The 27,363-nt window shown below is 44.4% G+C and overlaps 1 protein-coding gene across 1 annotated transcript in view; it reads left to right on the top strand.

Annotated features, from left to right (window-relative positions):
- The first annotated feature begins 2,154 nt into the window (after positions 1 to 2,154).
- The window catches only part of ARHGAP31 (Rho GTPase activating protein 31), a 115,654-nt gene continuing 90,445 nt past the window's right edge, over positions 2,155 to 27,363 (top strand). The window contains exon 1 of the mRNA XM_025913872.2: positions 2,155 to 3,079. Coding sequence (XP_025769657.1) covers positions 2,980 to 3,079 — 100 coding nt within the window. The 5' untranslated portion in view covers positions 2,155 to 2,979. The remainder of the gene's footprint in view (positions 3,080 to 27,363) is intronic.

Genomic DNA, 27,363 nt, shown 5'->3' with positions numbered 1-27,363 from the left:
ATATAGTTAATATTAGTTTAATATAGTTAATATAGTTAAATATATGATATATTACATAATATATTATATATTAAAATTATTATATTAATATAGTTAATATTAGTTAATATTATTGTATAAATAAAATATTATTGTATAATATACCTTTCCTAATTTTGAATTTTGATAACTGTATTCTGATTATAGCAGACATTAATATTAGGGAAAGCTGGGTGAAGGGTAAATGGGAATTCTTTGACTATTATTTGCAAAATTTTTATAAGCTGAAATTACTTCAAAATGAAAAGTTAAAAGAATGTTTTTAAAGATTTAAAGAAGCAATTCAAGAACTTGACAATTTATCCATATTTTGTGTCCTGGGGGCCTGCACCCAGGAGAAAAGCACCCCTTTGGCCTCTTTCCTTGGCTACCCAAGTGATGAAATCTACTATAGGTCAGATGAAATAAAAGAATATGAAAGTCCTTGCTAAAGTAAACTCCTAAACAAATGTTAATAGTAATAATTACAGTCTTGTATGGAAATGCTTCTCTATAGATAAAGGGAGGAATAAGCCATTACACTAAATATCCTACTGAATATTCTTCAAATAGCTTACAAAATGCTTAGAAACCACTGTCCTGGCACTAGAAAACAGGGAGTCCTTGACCGGTTTTGAACAAAGCAGGAATGTAACAAGAACAATACTTCAGGAAGGTTCATCAAGTCTTTAGTACATAGGATGTATGAAGTGGGCAGAGATCGAACTCAGCAAATCCCACTAGGAGTTATTCTGAGGAGTCACCGATCCTCACTGAATGGGCGTGGAAAAGAAGAAAACCAGAGGAGAGGCCTTTTGAAGGACTCATCGGTCTGGGCAGGACTAGCCTGGAGGTGGGGGTGGAAGGAAAGAAATGAGTCAGTTGTTACTTGAAGATGTCTAGCCAAGATGACAGGGCAATGCTGGTGTCGCTGAGAGACAGATGGAAAATGGAAGGAAGGAGCCACCATACTCAGAGCTTGGGTTAGGAGCTCTGGAGGTCAGGCAGGTACAAGGTGGGAAGACAGGCAGTGGGGGCTGTCACAACTGGGCATCAGCAGTCCTTGCCATGTGGGAGTGCACTTTTGGTGTTATCAGATCTGCATCTCATGTGCAAGAGAAGCCAGAAACTCACATCTCTTAAGTGAAATCTCTTAACCCTTTAAAGTTAGCAATTGATTTGAAAAAATTTTAAAGGATTGTGTGTGTGAAACCAAACACCTCTGTGGGCCAGATTTGCAAGACAGGCTATCACTTGTGACCTCTGTCAAAGAGAAAAGGTGAAAGGTCAGATTCAGTGTCACCAGAATACACAGGGAGACCGTGTATAAGTGACTATAAAGGGATTCAGTAAGTAAAATACTATACTTAAAGCTTCTGTCAGCAATCTGAGCTGTATGAATGTCCCTCCCCTTCACGTCTATATATGGATTTGAATTTGTACAGGAAGTTTAATCTAATCTTCCAATGGTTAAATCACAAGGATTTGAGTGCTTACTGTGTGCTGAATACACAGAAGTCAAGGAATTTCAGATCTAACTGGAGAAGAAAAGAACATGCCCTCCTGAAAGCTTGAGGACAAATTATGGAACCGCCTGGGAGACTCCTTTCTCCACATTATGCTGGAGTATCAGTCACCTTAAATCCGGGGTACCCCGCAAATCACTTCCATTGTAGTAAACTTGCAATAATGCGTGTGACGTGACGTGATGTGTGTGTGTGTGTGTGTGTGTGTGTGTGTGTGTGTGCGTGTGCATGAATCTGTAACCAGAAATCTGATTTCCTGGACAGTGGTTACAAGGCGGCAGCTTCTAGTCTTCCGTCAGCGTGGGAGGGGAGCTAACTGGGTTGGGGGTACCTGGGCGCGGGAGAGGAGGATGGGAGTGGCCGGCGGAAAACCGCTCCCGGGCAGGTCAGGTTTCTCTGCTGGAATCCCTGTCTTTGTCTCTGTCATTACTCTTGAAGGGTTTGTGTAGGATTAGGCAGGCACCGAAATAGAAAGTGTCAACGAGATGATGACAAGGAGGATGAAAAGGAGGCCGGACTTTTTTTCGGTCCCACCTAGCACCGTCCGTCCCGAAGGCTAGCGCGCCTCCTCCTACCCTCCTCCAAGGGCCGCGGTGGGGCAGGAAGCGGGCGGCTGGGGCTGCGGGTCCTCCTGGGAGCGCGGCGGTTTCCTCCCGAGCTGCCGAGTTATCTCCAGAGCCGCAGACCGGCTCTCCCAAGAGCGCGTCCTACCCGCCCTCCGCCCCGTACTCCTCAACCCACCCACCTACTTCCTCCGGCCCCATACACACGCAGCACTGAGCTGCCAAAAATTTCCACCCTCCGCCCCCCTCCCTAGCTAACTTCCTTCCAGCATTTCCTGAGCTGGATGATCCTAGGATTTGTAAGACAGGAAAAAAAGGAAGGCGTGAGGGCGGGCGAGAGAGACAGGATGCTTGTTTTTCGCGTTCCCAACGCCGTCTGAAGGCAAGACAGCGGGCGCTGGGCAGAGGAGCCACGCAGCCCCGGGGCTGTCTCCTCGCCCCTGGCTGCTGCCCGCTTCCCGCGCTCTCGTCCTCTCCGGGGCGTCTCTGCAAAAGCCGAAAGGAGAGAGCTAGCCCTCCCTCTGGAGCGGGGGAAGACGCTCGGAGATCCCGCAGGAGCCCGTGAAAAGTCCCTGGGACTCCAAGTGAGGAAGTGACACTCCCGCCAGCCGGCCCGCGGCCGCCAGCTCCGCCCGGCCTCCGGCACCGCGGCCCTGGAGGAGCGCGCCGTGGACTGCAGGCTCCGCGGCCGCGCGGGTCTCAGCGCCCCGCGGGGTCCATGCGCGCTGCCCCGGGCCGCACTTCCTCCGCGCGCCCATGCGGGCCCCCGGAGCCGCGCCGCAGCCAGTGATCTGACCCCGGAGACCATCCTAGGCGCGGTGCCAAGCACAGGGGAGGGAGAGACGGAGGGGCAACCTCTTTGGGACTAACTCATGAAGAACAAGGGTGCCAAGCAGAAGCTGAAACGAAAGGGAGCCGCCAGTGCCTTTGGCTGTGACCTGACCGAGTATCTGGAAAGCTCAGGACAGGATGGTAAAGTGCCTTTGCCTTTCCCCCCACCCCTCCTTTTCTTTTTGTTTGAGAGTGAGATGGACTTTTCTGGAGCGTGTTAGATTCCGTTCGCAAGTTAATGTATTCCAGGCCTGTGGGCTCAATGTACTTTTTTTCTTTTTAAAGAACAGTTATGATTCCTAAGGTGCACAGCGCTGCCACCTCGACGTGCAGAGGCTGTGTGGGTCTTTCCGTTTGTCGCACACAAGCCGTTATTGGGCGGTGCTGCTGCAAGTTTAACCGGCTACCTCTGCGGGCTGGGGGTGGGAGCTCCAGAGATCCTGAACGAGGATTTTGGATGTCGGAGGCGAGGGATTCGGGCAGGACCTGTGGGATGATGATGATCAGTGGGCTTCTCCGGGTACATAATTACGACCGCCTTGGGTGTCCCTCCCGGGCTCTCCAATTTCATCCGCTCACATCTTTTTTTATTAATGTGCTGGAAGGCAGGGGGTGCGGTGGATCCTGGCTGGGGGAGTGGTTGCACAAACATTTTCTGAATTTCTGAACGGATGCCAAATATATAGTACCTCCCTCCCTCCCCTTCCCAACCCCCCAGACCCTTTACCTCCTCTAGGCTTTCAGATTAGCATTTGGTGTGTCAGACAAGAAGAGTGCTGTAAAAAGGTCAGAAGGCCTGGATCTTAAAATACTGTAGGGTATGTAAAAGAAAAGGAGAGCGTCTCTGTTTTCAAGGCCACATTGGGTAAAAAAGGGAATCCTCTAGAGTAGAGACAGTTTAAACATTTGTTGGGGGAGAGGGAAAGAAAACAATTTAGAATACAATAATAGCATTTGAAGTTAGAAGTTTTTAATCATAGGAAGGCTGGGGAAATTGAGCAGTAAATGACTCCTTTTGTAAGGTTGACTGACCCCGTGCATACCCATGACAAAAAGGCCTTGTCTTTAGAAAGTTAAGTGCGGAAAGAAATTAGACCACTATATAGGCCTCGTATTTACACACAGCTAGCTATAACAAAGGAGGAGACTGGAGGGCTGTTTAACTGTGCAGAATAATTCTGCCTCCAGGAAAATAATCTCAAAAATGATTTGATTAGCTCATATCAAATGTGCATCTCAAAAACAGTGCAAAGATTTTGTTTCAATTACGTTTTTTTGAGACTCAGCACCACCTAGTAATTTGCAGTGGTGTGATATTCCTGTGGTATTCTGGAGTTCAGAGTCTGCTGTGTCATTAGGACAAATGGCTTAGTATCATAGAGCTTGGGGTACCACAGGTTTCAAAACTGCCTCTTTTGAAATCAAGGCATAACAGTCAACTCATTTAATCCTCTCCAGTAATCGGGGAGAGGGCGATTTGATATAAAATTGCTTGGACTGAATTATTTTGAATGCGAAAGAACTCCACATGTGCATCTTAACCACTACCCTCGAAAGTTCAGAAGGAAATATTTCCCTCCCCCTGTGTTTGTGAGGAACTTGAGGTTCACTACAAACGTTCGGGATGCCCCCTTCCACCCTGTGGGTGTTTTTCTGGGACCCCCTCCAAGCATGGGGTGCTTGCCATTCCTGCCCCATTCTTATGATGTCATAGATTGTAGGATGAGCCAGGAATGTCAGCATTCTGTGAAGACACCTCAAAGGCTGCCTTTGACAGCTCTTCTTTCACCTGCTTTGTATTTTGGGCTTCTATATAGGTTGCATTTGGAAAAGAAGGAAGGGAGCTACTGCTCAGAGGAAAAAAAAAAGAAAACCAGTGCCTAATAATCCCAGCCTTGGGGAGGAGGCAAGGAAGCCCAGACAGGTAAATTGACCTGCATAAGGTCATACAGTATAAATCATGAAGGATGCAGAGAGGCTTGGCCTACCAGGCTCCTCTTCCCTCCCTAGCTTCCTTATCCAGGCCAACATTCTCCTCTAATGATTTTGTTTCCCAAATTGAAAGACTGCACAGGCAAGATCCTGTCACAGGATCAGCAAACTTTCAAGTCTGACATACTGAATAGAGTTTAGCTTTAAAACAAAAGGAAACTGACCCACTTAATGATCCAGACACCATTCTTGTGCCACATGAGGTTTAGGCATGCATAATAAACAGCTTATATAAATGAGAGTAATTAGGATTTCTTTTTTGCTACATGTGAAAACTAGTTATGTAGTCCTCTTTTAATTTGACTGTAGTGTAGTATCAGTAAGCACAGTGCTAATGTTTTTTTTTTCCTAAAACAATATGTTTTCCTCATGGACTTTCTGAAACATGTATTAGTTAATAGACAAGGCCTGGACTCTGCTCCCAGGGAGGAAAGCTGACCTGGGCACTGCCCCTTTGCCCACCACCTTGGAAGTTCAACCCCAGAATCCAGGTGACAAGTCAGCATGGTAACTAGAAACCAGAAGGCTAGGGAGGGCCTCACAAGATTGACATCATGATTACTGAGCTTCGGAGTCAAGGGTAAGGTGATGGTCCTGTGTAGAGATAAAGAGAAATGCTTTCAGGTCTGGGAGCACAGGAGCAGAAGAGAAGGACCGAGATGTAGGGAAGCCAAGAGAGCCCTTGCGCTTGGACAGGGAGGGAAAGCCCTAAGCTGGGATGGTGGACAGAGCTGGTGATAATAAGCTGTGCTCAGGCCATCCGAATGTGGGGAAGCTACAACCCTGAGGCTGAACACAGATCATGAATGTCATCCACTTCAGTGATTTGCCGTGGCCCAGCCCTGCTACCTTCAGCTGGGCAAATCTGCCAGGGCAGGATGTGTGGGTGACAAATAGGTGTTCAGCTCAGAGCAGAAGCTGCCCAGGGCCAAGTGTCATCCTTAATCTTTAGGAAGCTGATGAAAACCAGAAACCCTTTCTTATAGAAATGTGTGTGTGTGTGTGTGTGTGTGTGTGTGTGTGTGTGTGTGTGTGTGTAGTTTCCACAGTTCAGACCCTGCTGTTGATCATCCCCAGAGGCACACAGGCCCGATGTGAAGGGCCGTTTTCCCCCTTTCACTTCTTTGAGGACTTTTCTCCAGTCTGGTAAGAACACTCAAGAACAGCACAAAGTTGCTCCTGACCAACGTGGCCGGAACAGTGACCACCACCCCAACCCTCAGCTCTTCCTTAGGAACCAGATAACTTTATCTTCCCATCTGGAATAGAGGGAGAAGAGCATCTCTTCTTCACTGGTATGCTGAAAGTAGTAGTTTTCTTTGTCTTCTTTTTGACAACTGAATTGAGAGAATCCCAACGAAAACCACATCATATTGTCACCTGTGGTTGGGAGGCTGTGGGTGAAGCCGTGTGAGGCCAGAGTGCATCCAAGAGCATTTAAAAAAAATTTTTTTTTAATGTTTATTTATTTTTGAGACAGAGAGAGACAGAGCATGAACAGGGGAGGGTCAGAGAGAGGGAGACACAGAATCTGAAACAGGCTCCAGGCTCTAAGCCGTCAGCACAGAGCCCAACGCGGGGCTCGAACTCACGGACTGCGAGATCACGACCTGAGCCGAAGTCGGACGCTCAACCAACTGAACCACCCAGGCACCCTGAGCATTTCTTATTTCATTGTGAGCCAAGTGCCCCTGGTCTTCCCACAGGACTTGGAAATGCTGGGGCTAGCAGTCAAGGGACCAGAAAGAGAAGGTTATTGGAAAAGCTGTCTTCTGCCTCCATTTGTGCCTTCTGTCTCCACTCTGAGGGCCAAGGACTTTCTCACCCTTCTGAACAATCTATGTCATTTTATTCGATTCCTGGGAAAAGGTGATATTGTGTTACCCAGTGGTTTGCCATGATGGCAGCACATTAGAATCCCCTGAGGAGCTTTAAAAAAAAAAAAAAAAAAAAAAAAAAGGTGAAGCCCGGGTCCCCTCTCAGAACAATTAAATCAGAATTTCTTGTGCAGGCATAGGTAGTTTTAAAAGCTTACTAAAGGGGCACCTGGGTGGCTCCATGGAGCCTCCATTGGGCTCCATGCTGACAATGCCTGCTTCAGATTCTGTGTCTCCCTCTCTCTGCCCCTCTCCCCGCTCTCAATCTGTCTCTCTGTCTCTCAGAAATAAATAAACATTAAAAAAAAATTTTTTTTAAAGCTTCCTAGCTGTTTCTGATATGCAGGCAGAGTTGAGAACCACTGCTTGCAATTTAGGCATTTACAGACTATTTTCCCCTTGGATAAGCAGCCTTGACTATTCAGAATGTCTCCTGAGTGTTTGGTAAGAACTGTGAGCCTTTTTATTACTAAAGTTTTTTTTCTAGTTCTTATCAGATTGAAAAGGGAGAAAAATGTGTATATACATATATATATATATATAAAATATTCCTTTTTTTTTAACGTTTATTTATTTTGACAGAGAAAGAGAGCACACATGTGCTCAGGGGATGGGCAGAAAGGGAGGGGAGAGAGAGAATCCCAGGCAGGCTCTGAGATGTCAGCGTGGAGCCCAATGCGGGGCTCAATCTCACAAACCGTGAGATCATGACCTGAGCCAGAGTCGGGTGCTTAACTGACTGAGCCACCCAGGTGCCCCTTTATGTATATTTCTGAGGCTAAATCATTCTCTCAGTTTGTTTATTCATTTATTTCACAAATAGGTACTGAGGCACTGTGGAGGCACAGTGGGAGAGAAAGAAACAAGCCCTCCAGACTTGAGAAATTTACAGTTGAAGGGATGTGAACAGACTTTCAGAAACCAATGGCTCAGGGTGCCTGGGCGACTCAGTTCGTTGAGCTTGGGATTCTCTCCCTTTCTCTCTCTCTGCCCTCCTCCACTCATGCTTACTCTGTCTCTGTCTCTCTTAAAATAGATAAATTAAAAAAAAAAAAAAAAGAGAGAAGCCAGTGGATCAATGAAGCTTTGAAAATAGCTGTCATAACTGAAGGAGAACACGTAAAAGCTACTATCTACAAGTAAATAGATAAGATACCCAAACATAAACAGGAACAAAGTCTTAGCAAGGAAGGTAGGTAATATTTTTTTGTTCAAGACAGGATTTAACACTGACTGGAGAACCAGGGCTGGTACTCTCTTTGGCTTAGTCTTTTCCTCACCAGCATCTTACCTCACACATCCTTATCACACCCTCCCTACCTAACTCTTCACTCTTTTTTTTTTTTTTTTGAAGTTTATTTATTTATTTTGAGAAAGACAGTGAGAGCAGGGGAGGGGCAGAGAAAGAGGGAGAGAGAGAATCCCAAGCCGACGTGGCGCTTGATCCCACGAACCAAACCATGAGATTATGAGCTGAGCCAAAACCAAGAGTTGACGCTTAACGGGCTGAGTCACCCAGGTGCCCCCTGAGTCTTCATTCTTTAGGTCTCCGCTGCTTCTGGAAACCTTCCCTGACCTCCCAAGTTAGGTGCCCCTGCTGGGTATTCCCATTAGGAGTTCTGGAGGCTTCCTGTGCAGCATAGAATCCCCAAATCTCAACTTTGCTTGTTCCCAACCCTGGAGTAAATTACTTACCCCCGCTAGGCCTCAGTTTCCTCATTTGTGAAATGGGGCTAAGAGGACTGATGTGAAGATAAATGAATTCATATAGGCAAAGCACTTGGCAGAGGGCATGTGTATATGGAAAGCTATAAAAGTGTGGCTGTTATTATCATAACACCCTGGACTTGCCCTGGTATAACTACATTACACCCATGACTGAATGAGTGAGGGCTCCAATGAAATGGGTAAATGATATGGTCAGGTGGTTTCACCAGTCATGAAGAGGAATGGGAAGCAGATTGGTTGCCCCAGTGAATGAAGAGGCCATTTCATGCAGGGATTTCCCAGAGCTACCACAGAGTGGATGGACCATCGTGTATAATGGTGGAAGACCAGAATGTCCATCTGAATGGAAAGGGCCCTCAGAAAGATTGGAGAAAGATACCCAGCCACTCCTAAAACCAAAGGGAACTGAAAGAGAAGTCAGGTCTTGGAGGTAGAGTTTGTGCAGACAGAACAACAACTTCATAAGCTTGCATTTAGAGGGGCATCCCCATATCTGGGTCCCAGAGTTAAATAGGCAAAACCAAAAGAGGAGAAAAAATTGCTTTAAACCTGGAGCGAACTGACTGATAACACAAAGCCTGACTGTAACTTACTCTGTAGGGTCTGGATATGACAAACAACCCACACAGAGAATAGAAACAGCCACCTCCATCTACCCACACCCCTCCCTCCTGCCACTCTCCAGACCTATACCAACAGCCCCTTGACCACAGGCACAGCCTCTCCCTCTCCCTCTCCCCACACTCCCCCACAGGCGGCCCCTCAAATGCCTTCCAAGCTCAGGAGGCTCAGGCATTGGGACCGCTAAGGAAGCCTACTCTCTTGTCATCCCAGACATTCCCTGAAGCCAAGTGAACCATCTGCTGGGGTAGAGGGAGCTGGAGGCTGGGCCTTATGCTGGGGCAGAGGGAAACATGTTGAAAGCGGGAACACGTTTTCCCGTAGACCATGCTGTAAGTGGAGGATAAGCCCCTCAATACCAGTACAGCTGCAGTTTTTGTTGCACTGTTCCCCCCCTAATGTATTAGGCATCTGTAGGCTAGCTGGAAACCTTTTCTGTGGGAGTGGGAGGAGGGGAGAACGCATTCTGAATTCCAGAAGCTGACTGACTTGGGCAGTTCTGAAACGCTTGCTGGGGACTGTTTGTTCCTGGGAATCACCTCCCTGGAGAAAGTTTCCTGGGATTTTGTGGCTGTGTGTGTGGCTGTGCAACAGAGGGTGGAGAAGCAGGTGGGCTGAAAGATCCAGGACTTAAGTCTGAGAATAAGAAGTGCCCCCCCCCCCCGCCTTTTTCCATTAGATATTGTAGCTAAATATTTTTGAGACAAAGTAGTGACAGACCCTTTTAATTGGGGCGACCTGATGCTTGTTCCCTCCAGAACAGACGGAGTGAGCTGAACTGCCTGCCCCCCCCCCCCCCCCCCCCCGCCCCGCCACTGGCCTCTGGGTTTCAGAACTCAGCTGTCCTTTCCGTGGTTCCTTCATGCCAGTCTTGAGGCCCAGGAACAGGGAGCTACTTGCTTTTCAAGCCCAATGCGGGGCTCGAACCCACAAACTGAGATCATGACCTAAGCCAAAGTCAAGAGTCAGATGCTCAACCGACTGAGCCACCCTCGTGCCTGGAGCTACTTGCTTTTTTATTGTTTTGTTTTGTTTCTCACTCATCACTTGCCTTGAATTTAAGCCTTGAAGTAGCTTTTTCCCCACTTATCCCACCCTTCAAATTACTTTTCTTTTTGCATATGGATGCATGTCCCATTCAATTGTCTGAGCTATTTCTATGCCCCAGTACAAATGCCATGCTTGAGTTTAATTGGTCTTGGTGCTCCTCCCTCAAAGGGCAGGCCTCGAGGCTTTACTGAGGTGGGGCCATAGCCTCATAAAGCTTCAGGAGTCTAGATAGTCACCCTGTCCCTCTAACCCTGTCCCCAGCATGCAGTTTTAGGTACAGCTTAAAATAAGAGCACCCAGAAGAAATATGCTGACTACAATTCAGAGGAGAATAGATACTGGTACTGGACTTTTTTTTAAGAGCAACTTTTAATGGAGGAAGAGGAGATATATCATTAAGCTGCTGGATAGCTAAAGGAAGGAGGAGGAAAAGGAGGTCTCTTGGAAAGAGAGAAGGGACGCAGAAATGCAGGCTGAGTCCCACATCAGACCTGCTTGTTATTTTTATTAGTAGAGTTACTGTCTGCATTTATTGCTTACTGTGTGCCAGTCACTTTATACCTACCAAGTAATACTTTTGACATCTGTAAGAATGGGGCATTTTTATCCCCTTTTTATAGAGGAGAAAACTAGATGAAAGAGGTTAAAGATCTTGCCAAAATTATGAAGATAGAAAAGGGAGGATTTAAATCCAGATCTGCCTGACTCCCAAGGCCAGAATCCTAAGCACAAACACAATTTCTCAGACTAGCATATTTTGTAATTTGGCATTTACGCTACAATTTTGTAAAAAAAAAAAAAAAAAAAAAAACAAAAAAAAAACAAGAAAAAATCTGTAAAAAGTAGCTTTTTCTCTGTTTTTGCCCTAGCCTAGATCATTAATAATAATAATAATGATGATGATGATGATGATGATGATGACAGCGGACATTTGCATGGCACTTTACCCTGTGCAAGGCGCTTTTCACACACATTCTAAACCTACTAGCTTTCAAGACCAACAAGACTCCACCTTTTCCTCCTGGCCCGTTCCTGCCGGCTGCAGCCCCAATCCTCCTTCCCTTTTGGAACACCCTTTGCCTTAGAGTCAGAGACACGCAATATGATCTTCATTCTCCTTATTACTCTATTTTCTAACTGATAAGCCAGTGATGAGCTCTGCTGAAGGCAGGTGGCATTCAGCAGCTCACACAGATTTGGTAGCACACTGTGCCTCTCAGGGTGAGTCCTATGGCCAGCACACAGCACTTGATTGATTGACCCTATTTCCTCCTCAGGAAGCCAGTGTTAGAGCCCTTCTAGGAAGCTCAGGACTAGTGACACTGCTAATGTGCTGAAATATCAGGAATCCAAGATAATTGAAGCTTCCCCATAGGGACTTACAGCTACTCTAAGATAGAAACTGACCCAGACTTTGCACAGGACGCCCCAGAAACACTGCCTTTTCCTAGTGCCTCACCAGTCACTCCTTGGTATGAACCACATTCTTGGCGGGGCCCCAGAACCAACTGAGTTTCTGGGATGGAGTCTCAGGCACTCTTTGTTCTAGTTCAAGCTTGGCTGATGCATACCAGGCCCTGGTACCACGCCCATGGCCTGATGCTGCCCCAGAATGCCTTTGGGACCCCCTCCACCCCCTCCCCCCCCAGAGACAGGGATGAATGTCACCCCCCACCCAAAGCAACATATACCAGCTCTTACTGTGACAGACACCAGAAAACAGTTTGACATAGAAAGTAGGATTCTGGCAAACTATAAATAAATCTATAGCTTTCGTGACAGGCAACTGAGCTAATTTGTGCAATTATGCATATTTCTCTTCCTGGCTTTGTTCACGTTTTTATTCAGAAACCATCTTGCGTGGGGCTTTCAATTCAATGCAACAAGTATTTAATGGGACTCTAATGTGCAAGACACTCTTGGATTTACGAAGATGCTCTCAAGTTCTCAGCCTAGTGGGGTCGTGAGAGGGGAAGACAGCTAAAAGAAGTACAAAGAAAAATGAAATGAGGGCTCCTGCTGATGTGCAAGCAGGGGATACCCACATGTAAGGCAGCTGAGTGAGAGAGCCATCCGACAGAGTGGATCTCTTGTAAGGGGGAAATTCAATAAAATGATAGACATCATCTGACCATGAGGAACGACAAGGATGGGGGGAGATGGGATGCTTGGTGTCTACAGACAGGAAACCACATGTTTTTGCCTGATACTTGTAATTGGTCACGCCTTCTTGCACCCTGAAGGGGAAGATACTTTACTCTGGGAAAGGTAGTTGAGTGGCCAGGCTTGGGGGTGAGGGGCCCTGTTGGGGTGACAGAAACTGTCTTCAGTGGCAGAAGAGTCAAGCTAGAGGAGGCAGAGTAGCTGATCATAACAAGAGTAGCCATTGGGTTAGCTGTAGTCTGTTAAAAGAGGGAGTCTGTTAAAAGAGAAAACTTTTTTTGGAAATTTTTTTTTTAATGTTTATTTATTTTTGAGAGAGAGAGAGACAGAGCACAAACAGGGGAGGAACAGAGAGAGGGAGACACAGAATGCAGTGCAGGCTCCAGGCTCTGAGCTGACAGCACAGAGCCTGACACAGGGCTTGAACCCAGGAACCATGAAATCATGACCTGAGCCAAAGTCGGAAGTTTAACCAACTGAGCCACTCAGGTGCCCCCAAAGGGAAAGCTTTTTGTAACGTTAACTGACCATCCTAATTATGGGTCAATTAAATCTAGCATTATGGCATCAATGCGCAAACTTGACCTGTCCCTGTTGTGTGGAAATTCTGTTTTGTCCCCCATTTAAAAAAAAAATGTTTTTTTAAATGTTTATTTATTTTTGAAGAGAGACAGAGACACCATGAGCAGGGGAGGGGCAGAGCGAGAGAGAGACACAGAGTCCGAAGCAGGCTTCAGGCTCTGAGCTGTCAGCACAGAGCCCGACGCGGGGCTTGAACCCATGAACTGTGAGATCACGATCTGAGCTGAAGTCGGACACCCAACCAACCGAGCCACCCAGACGCCCCTGTCCCCCATTTTTTATACGAAGACCAACTCAGAGAGGTTAAGTAACTTGCCTAACCATCATCCAGCCACGAAGTAGGGGAACTGAAGGCATTAAATTCCCATTCCACAGCTTTGTGTCCTCTTAGCCACAGACAGGTCAGCTGGCAGTAAATCTGATATGCAAAGCTCCATTTTACCATGCATTGCCAAGGTGATAAGTTCAGCAGTATTTAGCTAGACTTTAATAAAACTTCTGGCAATGGAGTTCTCATGCCCAGTTTTTCAAAGTAAAACATTTAGGTTCCAAATGGCAGGCTTCTACACAGAGAGCGTGCCCTGTTACCATAAGTGGTCCCTTCCACCACTTCTTTCCCATCTGTTTCCTGCATGCAGAGTATTATTGGGAAACAATGATGTCAGCTCTTCCATATAAATCTACACCTCCCTGCTTGCCCCTCCCCTACAATGCATATTTTTGTTCCTCTTTCTGGCTTTTGTCTTGCTGTTCTGTTCCTTAAGGACTCACGCTTTTGGCGTCAATTGTTGGCTTTCTTTTTTAATGTTTTAGCTATTTAAGCTTTTTGTGGCCTTCAAAGTGCACATGCTTTTTTTGGGTCCATATTTGGAAAATCTTTTGTTTGGCTAATAGCTAGAACATGGGCCTGATGTTAATGGAGAGGAGCCATTTTGCTGTATGGGAAAGCAAAGCTAGATGCAGGGCTCTGAATCAGCTCAGCATTGAGGACACAAACCCTGCTTGGGGGCCCTTAGGGGCTGCATTAAAGCTGTTTGGACCCTGGGTACAAAGCCTATAGGTGAAAGTCAAGGAAATCTACTCATGGAGTAATCTGTGTTTTCTCACCCCAAGCCTGACTTTCAAATGGGACATGGTTTCCTCAGTTCCCCTTTCTTTACTGCCCCTAATGACAATCTGGTTTCAGAAAGGAAAGGGGAGTGGGTAGGCCTTGGGGATAGGTGGTGGGGAGTACGAGCTTTGAATTCTGGATCTAAAAATTCTGGACCTCTCTTTTTAAGCCTCGGGCAGTGATACTCAAAACTTTACTGGGCATAAGAATGACAAAAAATGCAGTTTTTACTTTTAAAATTTAATTTAAAATCGAACTTCAAAATTAAAAAGAAATATCGGTTAAATTTAGTACACTATTAGTACACTATAAGGAGCATTAGAAATGCTCCTTAAATTTCATTTCAGTCTCCTTGAAACAAAATGGACATCTAATAAAAGTTTCCTCTAGGCATCTGCCTAGGTCCTATAGAATCTGGGTCTGTGGACGGCAAGAGGTTTCACAGAATGAGTGCTACGGTTTACAGGGCTCCGAGCGGTAGAGAGCTGCTGCATAGTAATATCCTGAGGTCAGGCCTCAGAGATTCTGCTTTTGTAGGCCTGAGATGGGGTCTGAATCCCCATTTTTAAAGACGAGCTCCAGGTGATTCTGGTATCTTTGGTCTACTGATCTCACTTTCAGAAACATGGACTTAGCCCACAGAAAGAAGCAGCTAAGTAAAACCACATGACTTTTATTTTCTTCGTTATATTTTATATATTGCCCAGTTTTTCAATAGCGGACATGTATGTTTACGATTTAAGTTGGGAAAATAATCTTTTAAAATTATTATGGGGATGGGATGTCTTGACTCATTCAATTTTTCATAAAGCCTTTTCGTTTTAATCCTTATAAAAAAATCTTCATAAAGTCTGTTCGTTCCCTTTCCTGCCTTGATAGGTACAGTTTAGTGATATCAATTAACTTCTCCTCTGAGAAGCCGTGTAGCCAGGTGGTTAGCATGTGGCTTTTTTGCTGATAGTCTGCCTTGGTTCAAATGTCAGCTCTCTCACATGCTGGCTTTGTGACCCTGGACCAGCTAAGAAATCTCTCTGTGCTTCAGTATCCTCATCTGTAAAGTGGGGATTATGATAGTAATAGTACCCATTGTGTAGGGTTATTATGAGGATTAAATGAACTCGTGCACTGCCTGGAATTTTTGTAAATCTTCTGTAAGTGTTGGCTCTGGTTATTACTTCCTTGGTGATTGGAAATCTTACCCTGTTTCAGCATTACTCAGAGTGTGGTTCCTGAGTAATGCTACAGATGTGGAAGTTGAGAGAGCTGAGAACAAACACTATTCCAAGGCTCCCATATATCCCTAGGGTCTTCCTCTTTAAAAAAAAAATTATTTCATGTGCACCCAATTATTTATTTTCTTTGGTTGGTGGCATAAAAATGCTGGTTTTAAGACCTTTATTTGTTGATAAATATTTCTGGGGTGGGACTGTGGCAAACTTACTAAATCTTACATGTCTTTAGTAATCAGAAAAAATAATCTAAAAACGAAATGAAAAAGAAAAAGAAAATGAGGGTTACGGTAAAAGGCCATAGTGACAGCCATCCAATCTTCTGGTTTCCATTTGTATTTCAGGAGGGCTATAAATCTGGAAAATGAGCCCATTTTCATCACTGAGGGAACAATGTATGGCCTGGGTTCTAGTTGGCCCATATGATATATCTGTCTATTTGTTTGCTCCACAACGTCATTTTGACAGTTTACTGATCTGACTCAATCTTAGGATGTATGAACAGAATCTTAGGCTGTAGAGCATATGGATCCACACGGCACTCTTTGTGGGTTGACTCTGTGTTCATTTCGCAGTGCTTTATTTGAAGATAGAAGCTTGTACACAGAAGTATAGTTAGGAAGATGATCAAGGTGGTGAAGTATAGACCTTTATTACTTCTCACCTCCAACTTCCACCCATCATAGTTTCCTAAATTGTCTCCTCCCCTGAGTAGAAAGAAAATTTTCTCCTTGGAGACTGGGACCGTTTTCTGTTTATCTGTGTGTTAGATGTCTGCAGGACTGGTTCCTTTCTGGAGGCTCTCAGAGAGAATCCGTTTTCTTGCCTTTTCCAGTTTCTAGAGGCTGTCCTCATTCCTTGGTTCATGGCCCCTCATCACATCTCTTTGATTTCCTGCCTTTTTCTTATAAAGACCCTGTGATGACATCAGATAATTGGATAATCTCATCTCAAGATCCTTAGCTTGATCACATCTGCAAAAATCCTTCTAGATATATGAGGCAGCAGGAATAAGGACATGGACTACTTTGGGGTGCCATTACTCAGCCTACCACAATCTGTTTTCCCCACAGCACGTTGGCTCAAAAGATATTAATAATGTGAATGAAAGGAATAGGGTGGTGATTATGCGAGGGGAGGAAGAGATGAAAATCAGCATTTACTAAGCACTCATCATGAACCAGGCTCTGGGTTAAGGGGGACACAAGGATGAACATGCATTGTCTGTCCTTGTGGGAGCTCACAGCCTCATGCAGGGGATGGACACATCCTCAACGGATTCTCACCAAACCACAATGGGAGGTGGATGACATTAAGTCTGACTCAGAGGAGCTGAGTCTTCTAAAATGAGTGGAATTTGAGAGGTCTCTCTGCCTGAAGGGAAGATATTCCAGACAGAGGGAAGAATCTAAGCAAAGGCATTGGGTGTAAAACAATATGGCAGGATCAACATTCTCAAAAGAAGAACAAAGAGAACAAGGGTGAAGCATGAGCCACCTACCTGCCTGGACTAGGTTTCTAGGGACAAATGGCTTATTAAATGACCATTATAAATCTGCCAAAGAAAGAAAGAACAATGAGCACAAATGGGCCAGTTTAAATTCCAGTTCGATAAAGAATCTTGAGCCACATGTCAAGCTTCTGTGTCCTTTTTGCTATTTCTGTTGTTGCTGGTAAGAAAAAACTTGGACCCCAGTCTAGAATAAACTTCCTCCAGGTGGGGGAAAAATGAAGTGCCCCAAGCAGTTATAACCCAGAGTTTCAGTTTATTCCATCTATTTATAATCTTAGGAAATTTCACTTCTCTCTGTCTTGTGGATGATAACCAGAGCGATGTTTAATATTTCAAGTCCAAGTTTTATTTGAGTTGAAAAATATTGTAATGTTCCTTCCCACTTACCTCCTGGCTATACTTTGACTCCATCCCATCTCTTTTTCTTCCAAGTTTCTCTTCATCTTTGTCATTCCTCCAGTATTAGAAACTGTGGAGCAGGGGTACCTTGGTGGCTCAGTCCGTTGAGTGTCTGACTCCTGATTTTGTCTCAGACCCTGATCTGACAGTTCACGGGATTGAGTCCCGAGTCAGGCTTTGTGTTGACAGCATGGAGCCTGCATGGGATTCTCTCTCTCTCTCTCTCTCTCTCTCTCTCCCCCTCTCTCTCTGTCCCTCCCCTGCTCAGGTGCTCTCTCTCTCTCACTCAAAATAAATAAATAAACTTAAAAAGAAAGAAAGGAGAAAGAAAGAAAGAAAGAAAGAAAGAAAGAAAGAAAGAAAGCAAGCTATCAGATCCATTGTTCTTGTCAGTTTTACAGGTGCCTGGCCCTGTATGCTCCTCCTCCACTGTGGGATGGCCGTCCCCACCTCAGAGCAGTATCCTCCCACCCCGCTAGGTCCCCATCTCTGAGGAGACCTCGGGGTCCTTTGGATGTGGGCCTCCCTGTCCAGTGTCCACCTCGCCTCTGCCAGATTCCACAACTCCAAGGACTAAAAATACTTCAGCCTCTGCTTCTCCCTCTGGCAGGAGCTCAAACTGATTTTGTCCCTTGTGACTGAAAAGCACCGAGGACCAGAAGGAAGCGAGACTAGCTGGATGGTCAGCTGCTTTCTGAGGGGCTCCTCCCAGAGGTGTATGCGCTCTGACTCTGGACAGTGGTCGTCTCCATCACTCCCTCACCAGAATAGTTTCTCTGGCAACTCTGCCAGCACTTGACTCCTGACTAGAATTGGCAGGAATCATGAAAAAATACAGGATGTGATTTTAATGAGGAATAAACACCTGCCGGAGGTGCCATAGGTCCCCTTCTTTTGTAAAATTTCCGAAGTAATTGTAAAAAAAAAAAAAAGAATTCAAACGACATGGAGACTTATACAGTACAAAGTCCCTTCCTACATCCTTGCAATCCCATGTGTCAGTCTGGGCTGGATTCAATCAGACTAGTTCTGTCCAGCGGAACTTTCTGAGGGACATGTGTTCTCTCTGCACTGTCCAGTTTGGCAGCCACTAACCACATATGGGCTGTTAGCACTTGAATGTGGCTAGTGCCACTGAGGAACTGAACTGTACATTTTAGTTAATTTAAATTTACATAGGGGTACGTGGGTGGCTCAGATGGTTAAGCAGCCAACTCTTGGTTTCTGCTCAGGTCATGATCTGATGGTTTTTGAGTTCAAGCCCCACATCAGGCTCTGAGCTGATAGTGGGGAAACTGTGTGGGATTCTGTCTCTCTCCCTTTCTGCCCCTCCCACTCTTTCTCTCTCTGTCTCTCTCTCTCAAAATAAATAAATACAAACCAAAAAAAATACCCCAAAATTTACATAGCCTTATGTGACCAATGGCTATGGTATTGGATGGCACAGAGACCTTTCTCTGTGTATATGCTAAAAAATATACACATTGAGTGAGTTTGTTTTTTCCCCACAAAGATAAAGTTACAACATAAATATGTTCTGAAACATGCTGTTTTAAATAACAGCAGGTTTTGGAGAACTATCCATTTTTGTAAGTATAGCTCAATCTCACTCTTTTTCATCACCACATGGGATCCTGCTTAATGGGTGGGTTTTTAATTTTAATTTTATTTTTTTAAGTCAGGTATCACATTCTTGTGTTTCCGAATCTAAAAGACTCTAAAGGGCATAGTAAAAACTGTCCCCCCATCCCTGCCCTCAGCTTCCCTGTTCCTCACCCCAGAAGTAACTAGTGTTAATTTTCTTGGAAATCTTTCTGTAGAAATTCTGTGCATACACAAGCAAATATATATGCTTTTAATAAAATATCATAATTTAACCATTTCTTTCCCTTTTTACAAGTTCCTATAAGGCTTCTCTTCTTGTCTAAATACTGATTAATTGGGGACACCTGGGTGGCTTCGTCGGTTAAGCATCTGACCTCTGCCCAGGTCATGATCTCCCAGTCTGTGGGTTCGAGCCCCATGTCAGGCTCTGGGCTGACAGCTCAGAGCCTGGAACCTACTTCGGATTCTGTGTTTCCCTCTCTGTCTGCCCCTCCCCCGCTCATGCTCGCTCTCTCTCTCTCTCTCTCTCTCTCAAAAATAAACATTAAAAAAAATTTTTTTTAACGTTTATTTATTTCTGAGACAGAGAGAGAGAGAGACAGAGCATGAGCAGGGGAGGGGCAGAGAGAGAGGGAGACACAGAATCGGAAACAGGCTCCAGGCTCTGAGCTGTCTGCACAGAGCCCGACACAGGGCTCGAACTCACGGACTGCAAGATCATGACCTGAGCCGAAGTCGGACGCTTAACCGACTGAGCCACCCAGGTGCCCCTCAAAAATAAACATTAAATGCTGATTAATTGACTTAGCATTTATTGAATATGTTGTATGAGCCATGCATCATTTTCATTGATAATTGTTATTATCTATAACTTATTAAATATTCATACTGCTTCCCTTTGTTTATAATGAGGGTAGAATTGACTAGTCCACATACTTCTAGTTATACTTCAAACTTGTGTTCCAATATTCCTTAGGGATGTCATCTGGCCAGTCCATGTTCTGTCCGCTGGAGTCCGGGCCCTGGGTTAAAGCTGAGGCTGGGGGTAGAAGTTAGAAGCTATTTGGCCTACATGCTGGCATACCCATGGCATCTAGATCACAGTGCTCTGGTCCTCTGAGCTGTCCTGGCACAGGCCGTAGAGACCTAGGAAGCGGCAACAACAGTGAAACAGGTGGCAGCTTAAACAGGAAATGTGTCCTGAAGTTGAACATCCATATTTTTGTGGAAACTATAGCCAGAGTATATCTTATAGCAGAACTGGAAAAGAGAATGTCTGATAAGAGCCTGTCACTAATATCACTCCCTACACCCTTGAATGGCTTCCCAATGCCCTCGAGACAAACATCTGCTCCATAAACACTAAGATGGTGTTTATTGGTTTACCAGCCGTCATTCTCAGAGAACTGCCTTCTCTGTAGCTTCCATGGATACCACCGCCCCATCTGAGCATGACCCTCGGCCACACTGTAGTTTTCATAGTTCCTCAAAAGTACGTGTTCCTCCTGCCCTCAAGGATTTGTACATGTTCCTCTCTCTGTGTAGAATACTCACCCTATCTCCCTTTTTAGCTCCACCAGGGCTCTTGCCAACTCCAACCCACCATTTGGGTCTCAACGTGGATGTCTCATCCTCCAAGATGCCTTCCCTGATCCTTCTGAGGAAAGGTCAGGTGTCTCTCCTATGTGCTCCCATTCTACCCCATACTGCCCCAGTGCTGCTCTTGTCACACTGAATGGGCCATCCTCACATCCACCCTGTCCCTGCCTCATTCTGGATGACCCTTGGTCAACTCTGTGAGATCAGGAGCCATGTCTCCTGGTTCATCACTTTAATCACTGGTGCCTACCATAATGCTCATCAATATGTGTTAAATGGGTCGAGGGGGCCAGGGAAGGGCAGTGCTTGCTCTCTTGGGTCCTTGCAGTGGTGGGTGGGGATTGAGGCGTGTGTCTGTGTGAATATTTTGCACATATGTGTGCATCTGTCATGTGACTGTGCATCCAGTGTGAAGACTGTGGGGGTGGAGGAGGAACCCACTGGTGGAGTGTGGGGTGGAATCTTCATTCTGCAAATAATTGCCCACTGGTCTTAGGCAAATCATCACACTTTTTGAATCTCAGTTTTCTCATCTGAAAGACAGGAATGAGACTTAGATGAGAAAAGTTCGGCCAAAGAGCTTTTAAAACAGGAGAGGAATTCCAGTATTTATGAATACTGGATACCATAGTTATCCTGCTGGTGAGACAGTTGTGCTCAGGGGACTGAATGGCCCCAAAGGCCCTGTTTCCTGATGTGCTGTGAATGTGAATCCTCCTAGTAGACATCACCTACTGCCATCTTGGAAGGAAACTAGGAGGGCTGTTTCCCTAACACAGCCTTCCCACCCACCCGTTCCCTGCCGGCCTCAACCATCGGCTACCAGCAGGGCTTCTTCTTCAGGCCGGGCGGTTAAGAACATCATGCGGGTGCAGCGCTGGGGCCTCCCCGCCGTTCAGTGCCAGCATCATCCCGGGCCAAGGCAAACACAGAGATAAATGAACTAGAAGCTACTGTGTCATTTCAGAGCTGAGAGAATCTTAGAAAATTGTTATCCAAACTTCTCATTTACTATACAGAGAAACCTGAAGCTCTGGAGAATACAGTCATTTGCCTGAGAAGATACAGCTGGCCGGTGGAGTTTGCTGGCTGCCAGGGTGTGTTAGCCAGAAATAACAGGTCAGTGTGTTCCTCAGAAGCGCCCAGCATCAGGAACCCCCGAAAGAGGAGAAGGGGCTCAGATAATGCTGCCTGTAGGAGAGAAGGAGGATTCGTAAGACTACCTCAAAACTTGAGAAAAATATCCTTTATTATACAGCTGGTTAAAAAGATGACATATATTTACTGGCATAGAAAGATGTCCAACATCTAAGTGAAAAAGCTTACAAAACAGATATACAGTATAATTAATTCTATTTTGGTAACTATATATATTAAAAAAAGTCTGGGGGGATATATGCAAAACATTAACAATAGCTTTTTTCTGGATGGATGCTTTTCTCTTTCTTCTGCATACTTCACTGTGTTGCTGTGTTTTTTGAGTGATCTGGTTTTTTTTTTTAGTGATGAATAATGTATAATGTTTATACTCTGAGAAAACAATAAGATATGTTCATTTTGTAAAAGCGTACATATTCCCTAAATTATCCCAACTTTCTTTACTCTGATTTTGTTTTTATCAACAACTTTTATCATCTGCATCTTGCCCTCCTGAGGGAAGCCTCCATCTATACAGAGGCTACATCCAACTGTGAATTCCTATTTTATTTTTTTCAACGTTTATTTATTTATTTTTGGGACAGAGAGAGACAGAGCATGAACGGGGGAGGGGCAGCGAGAGAGGGAGACACAGAATCGGAAACAGGCTCCAGGCTCCGAGCCATCAGCCCAGAGCCCGACGCGGGGCTCGAACTCAACGGACCGCGAGATCGTGACCTGGCTGAAGTCGGCCGCTTAACCGACTGCACCACCCAGGCGCCCCGTGAATTCCTATTTTAAAAAGATGAAATTGGGGCACCTGGGTGGCCTCAGTTGGTTAAGCATCTGACTCTTGATTTCGGCTCAGCTTATGATCTCACGGTTCCTGGGTTCGAGCTCCGCATTGGGCTCTGTGTTGGCAGTGGGGAGCCCGCTTGCGCTTCTCTCTCTCTCCCTCTCTCTGCCCCTCCCAAGCTCGCTGTATAAATAAATAAATAAATAAATAAATAAATAAATAAATAAATAAGATGAAATTGCCATTAGATGTCATAAAGTTATCCCCACTGAACTTGATTGCAGAGAATGGATCACTCTCAGGTGAACTAGCCAAATTCAGGTTCTGATTCTGCCAAGGAGAAGACAAAGACCCTGGCCTGTGATGACTCCAGAGAGGCCCAGCTTCCCCCATGCCCGCATCCCTTGAGGTCCTCCTTAACACATCAGCTGGACTCACAGTCCTTATGGCCACTGCTTGGGGTTCAGAGTAAAGTACTCTTGGAAGCCTTTCGCAGCACATCCTTGAATCTCCAACAAAGGGAGAAAGAACTTCAGTTTGAGGTTGTGCAAAAGTATGGCAGCTGGCTGCTCTGGCTACCTGCTGAATTTCACAGGAGACTTGCACAATATCAACAGACAGTGTGAGCCAAATATCTTTTGGTTTGTAAAAGTGAAGTCCAAGTTAATGGAAGGACAGAGAACCTGTTAAAATCAGGGGTGCGGGGGGTGGGGAGGGGGTGGGGGAGAAGTAACTAACCCTTAGGTGGCGCCTTACAAAGTGCTGTTACCAAATCCTCTCATTTGTCCTGAATAATCCTGTGTGTGAGATGAAACAAATAATTATTTCATAGATGGTCCCCAAGGACACAGAACTGATAACCCCAAATCTGTAGTCTTTACTTGCTACTCACTAGGATGCAAGATTTGTGTATATAACCTGTATGTTTAAAGCTCTACATTAGGAATCAGAAGACCTATGCATTTGTCATATGACCTTATGGGAGTCCCTTCATCTTTCTGAACCTTAGCTTCCTCATCTATAGAATGGGGATAATAATACCTGTCTAGCTTACTTTGTGGGGTGGGAATCTGACAAGATAATGGACACAAAAATAGTGTGCTTTGAGGGGCGCCTGGGTGGCGCAGTCGGTTAAGCATCCGACTTCAGCCAGGTCACGATCTCGCGGTCCGTGAGTTCGAGCCCCGCGTCAGGCTCTGGGCTGATGGCTCAGAGCCTGGAGCCTGTTTCCGATTCTGTGTCTCCCTCTCTCTCTGCCCCTCCCCCGTTCATGCTCTGTCTCTCTCTGTCCCAAAAATAAATAAAAACGTTGAAAAAAAAAATTAAAAAAAAAAATAGTGTGCTTTGAACATAGTGAATTGCTAAAGGAATAAAAAAGTATAACTTTCCAGTGCGGGACTAAGGGATATGTGTTCAAGAGAACTTTCTCTAAATGAAACTATTATTTTAGAACTGGATAAAATTAATACAGCTCCCCCCAAATCCAACAACCCCCAAGGAGTCCTCTGGGAACCCAAACCGTCTATTCTCATGCCTCCTACCCTGCTTCAGGTAGAATCTTGGCTTTGAAGATAAGGAATCAGGTTGAAGAGAGGCAACCCGACCAGCTGCCTCTTTTCTCTGAAACCCCCTGGGGTTGGAGTGGGCTTGAGTTAGGGGCTTTTGCTGAAATAGTTGTTTGGGAACCCATACTTGAATCCTAAGAAATTGGGCTAGCTTACTTATTTAGAGAGATATTTAAGTACAAATAAACCTAAATTTGTGCTATTCTTTTCCCATACGAGGGACCACTCCAAGGCCTGAAGTGAGGACTCTGGGGTCCCCTACCCTGCTTAAGCAGAGCACTCTTGCTTTCTTCAGTTCTACTTCTTTTATGCTTTGGGGTAAAATTTATCTGAACAAAACAGTTCATGTTTAAAAAAAAAGTTTGAAAATCACTGCTCCTTAAATCTGCAAGTCGAAACTTTTTTTTTTTTTTTTTTTTTTGTCTGAGGGTCAACCACCCAGCCAATCATTTATCTCTTGTGCCCCCTCCTGACCTCACTAATGCCTCCTTTCTGAGATCTGTTGCCCTTAGGTTTGCCCTGGAATATTTCCTCTGGACAGTCCAGGTGTCATGTGTATTTTGTTTGGCTTGACTTGGTTTCACAAAGGGCCTATAGAACACCCATTCAAATCTAGTTCTTTGGAAAAAAGTGGTCAGCACCCATATGTAGTGTGCTGTTTTATGTTTTATAGGATAGAGAAGTTTCCATTTTCAATGGAAACAGTATAGAAATAAGGCAGAGAGAAGCGGCTCTTCTCTAGATTTCTACGAATGATTCTTAGCTGTCTTGCCATTGTGGACATAGTTTCTTTTGTGAACATTAGCAACGTAGAATAATTTCTGGCACTATAGAGGCATCGATTTCTGGCACTATAGAGGCATCTCTATTAATGTGGGAGGAAGAGGAAGACAAAAGAAAAGAGAGGGAAAAAGGAAGGAAAGGAAAGGGGACACAAAGGAAGAATGGAATTAGAAGGTGGTACAGAAAAGTAGCTTTAGAATTTTTGAAGCGGCCAACCAAGGTGCAAGAATAGCCTTTGCTAATGTTGTTTTGTGTGATGGGGAATAAGGAGGCTCCATTTCCTCAGCTATAATAAGAGGATAAAAAATATTTACCTTATAGTCCTCACAGGAATGTGGTGAGGATCAGCTGAAATAGTGAATAGGAAAGGAACTTTCAGATTTCAGTTAAGAGGTCATTGTTGTTCCCTCAGCTGAAGACTGTCATTTTTTTCTTTTCTTTTTTTTTTTTACTGTTCTTTGAACAGATGGTTTGAGGGATTAGGATCTTTCCCTCTCTCAATTTAATTTTGGAGCTCTGAAACTAAACCCAGCTGTTTCTACAAAGTTTTCAAATGCTAGGTCTCAATAGTTTTTTACTGGGTAAAACTCAGAATCTTTATAAATGATATCCATTGGAAGTCTCAAATAATTACTCTTAAAAAAGAATATTTTAAAGATAGTACTAATGACAGAGAAGTAACAGTCTAATTTTTTTAAAAATGTCATCTAATAATTTGAATTTTGCCTTAAATGTAATGTTTCCACTCTGCAAATGAAGGCCTGCTTGATTTTTCTTGCAGGAAATATGCTTGAACCTCACATTATTTAGAAAAATGAAAAGATATTTTACTTAATGATCAGCTAATTTAATTGGGTTTCACAGAACTCAAGAACTAAGTTAAGGTAGTTCTTGGCTAAGGTAGTACACTTCCAAATGATATAGATTATTTACATATTTTACTTAGACTTCCTAAGACAACGAGACTTTTTTTTTTTTTAATTCTTGCATACTCCTAATTGAATACTGTAGAAACTGTAGAATTAGTCTGTCACTTATGGTTATTTTCAGTTAAACACTCAAAATTCTATCCAAAAATTCAAAAACTAAGCTTAGTGTGGAATGTAGCAATAATTCAATGAACAAATCTTTCTGGGACAAAAATTTGAGAAGTGGTGAAAACAAGCTAAACTACATTCCAATATTGGATGGACATCCATCTCTTGGTCCAGTGACCTACCCCCTCTTTTTTTTTTTTTTTTACATACAGGTCACATTACTGGGGAAAAAAAAAAAAGCCGTTTCAAAATAAGCAATGCTGCTGATCTAGTCTATCTTGGGACTCATTGTTAAAAATTCTTCTCTTCTGCTGTCTTCTTTTGGGCAATACCAAACAAACATTAACAACTGTGGAACAGATGTTCTCACTGGAGAAGATTCCAAAGCTGGGCTCAAACATATCCACAACCAGAACAAGACACTGACCACAGAGATTAATCTTCTGGTATGGGTGTTATGAGATAAAAGCACCTTCTGGATTTCATCACATATTTTTATGAAACAGTCTCTAGAGGGTTATGTGGGTTTGTTGTTGTTGTTGTTTTTTTTGTTTGTTTTGTTTTTTTGTTTTAAGGATAGAGTCAGAAAGTTCTTATATTTTCTGACCTAAGTGTCATAGAAATGCTTATATTCAGTGTTTTGGTCAAAGTAAATCAAAATGGTTTCTGTTTCTCTATTATAATTTTTAAGTAACACGATTTCTCTGCCACATTCTTTGATTTTGATGCAAGGCATTAAGAATTCACTTCATATTGTAGCATAAGGCATTTTAAGAAGATAACATTTCACTGCATTCCATGAGTTGCAGGATATCAAGCAAGATGGGTTCCCACCTTCCATCTAGGCACTAACACAAAGTTAACATCCAACCAAAACATTGTGCTCTTTATTTCTTCATTTAACCAACAAGTGTTTGTAGAAATCCTAACATTGTTTTAGTGCTGAAACATCCTGTCTCCTGGCTCTAGGAGCCTTTCATTTAACTAAATTTTTATTTGAGAGAGAGCATGTGTGCATGAGTCGGGGAGGGGCAGAGAGAGGAAGAGAGAGATTCTCAGAAAGGCTCCACACTCAGCGCAAAGCCCAACAGGGGCTCCATCCCATGACCCTGGAATCATGACCTAAGCCGAAATCAGGAGTCAATCAACTGAGTCACCAAGGCGCCCCATAGCCCTTAATTTTAAAAGTCTTAAGAGAAGCACGAGTGGTTCCTCCTGCCCCCCTCTAATGTATTTCAGTGATTGGAAAACAGAGTGATGAAGTTGGGAAGACTAGAGGGTGATGGTGTTGGGGAGACAAGGGTGTTGTTAAGGAAAGGAAGTGAATCTACAAGGCCCTCAACCGAATAGTCCCTCACACCTCATTCCCAGTATAGGGTGCACAGCTTTCAATAGATGGGGGAGAAAAAGTGAGATCAGCAACAGAGGTGATATCAGCCAGGTATCCCCCTTGTCAGGGGAAGAACCAAGGAAGGGGAATTAGAAATACCCGAGACATCATTAAGCCCAGAAAGAGAGATTTTTGTATACGGTTTGTTAATTTCACGTCCACCACCCAGAAAATCCTAGATTTCAATCCCAGAACAAGACTTTTGCCTCCTACCATAACATAGGTTCTTATCATAGTTTATGTTCCAT

Source organism: Puma concolor, chromosome C2, assembly GCF_028749965.1.
Source record: "Puma concolor isolate L17-30 chromosome C2, mPumCon1.1.hap2, whole genome shotgun sequence".
NCBI classification, from domain to species: domain Eukaryota; kingdom Metazoa; phylum Chordata; class Mammalia; order Carnivora; family Felidae; genus Puma; species Puma concolor.
This window is presented reverse-complemented; position numbering and strand designations above follow the sequence as displayed.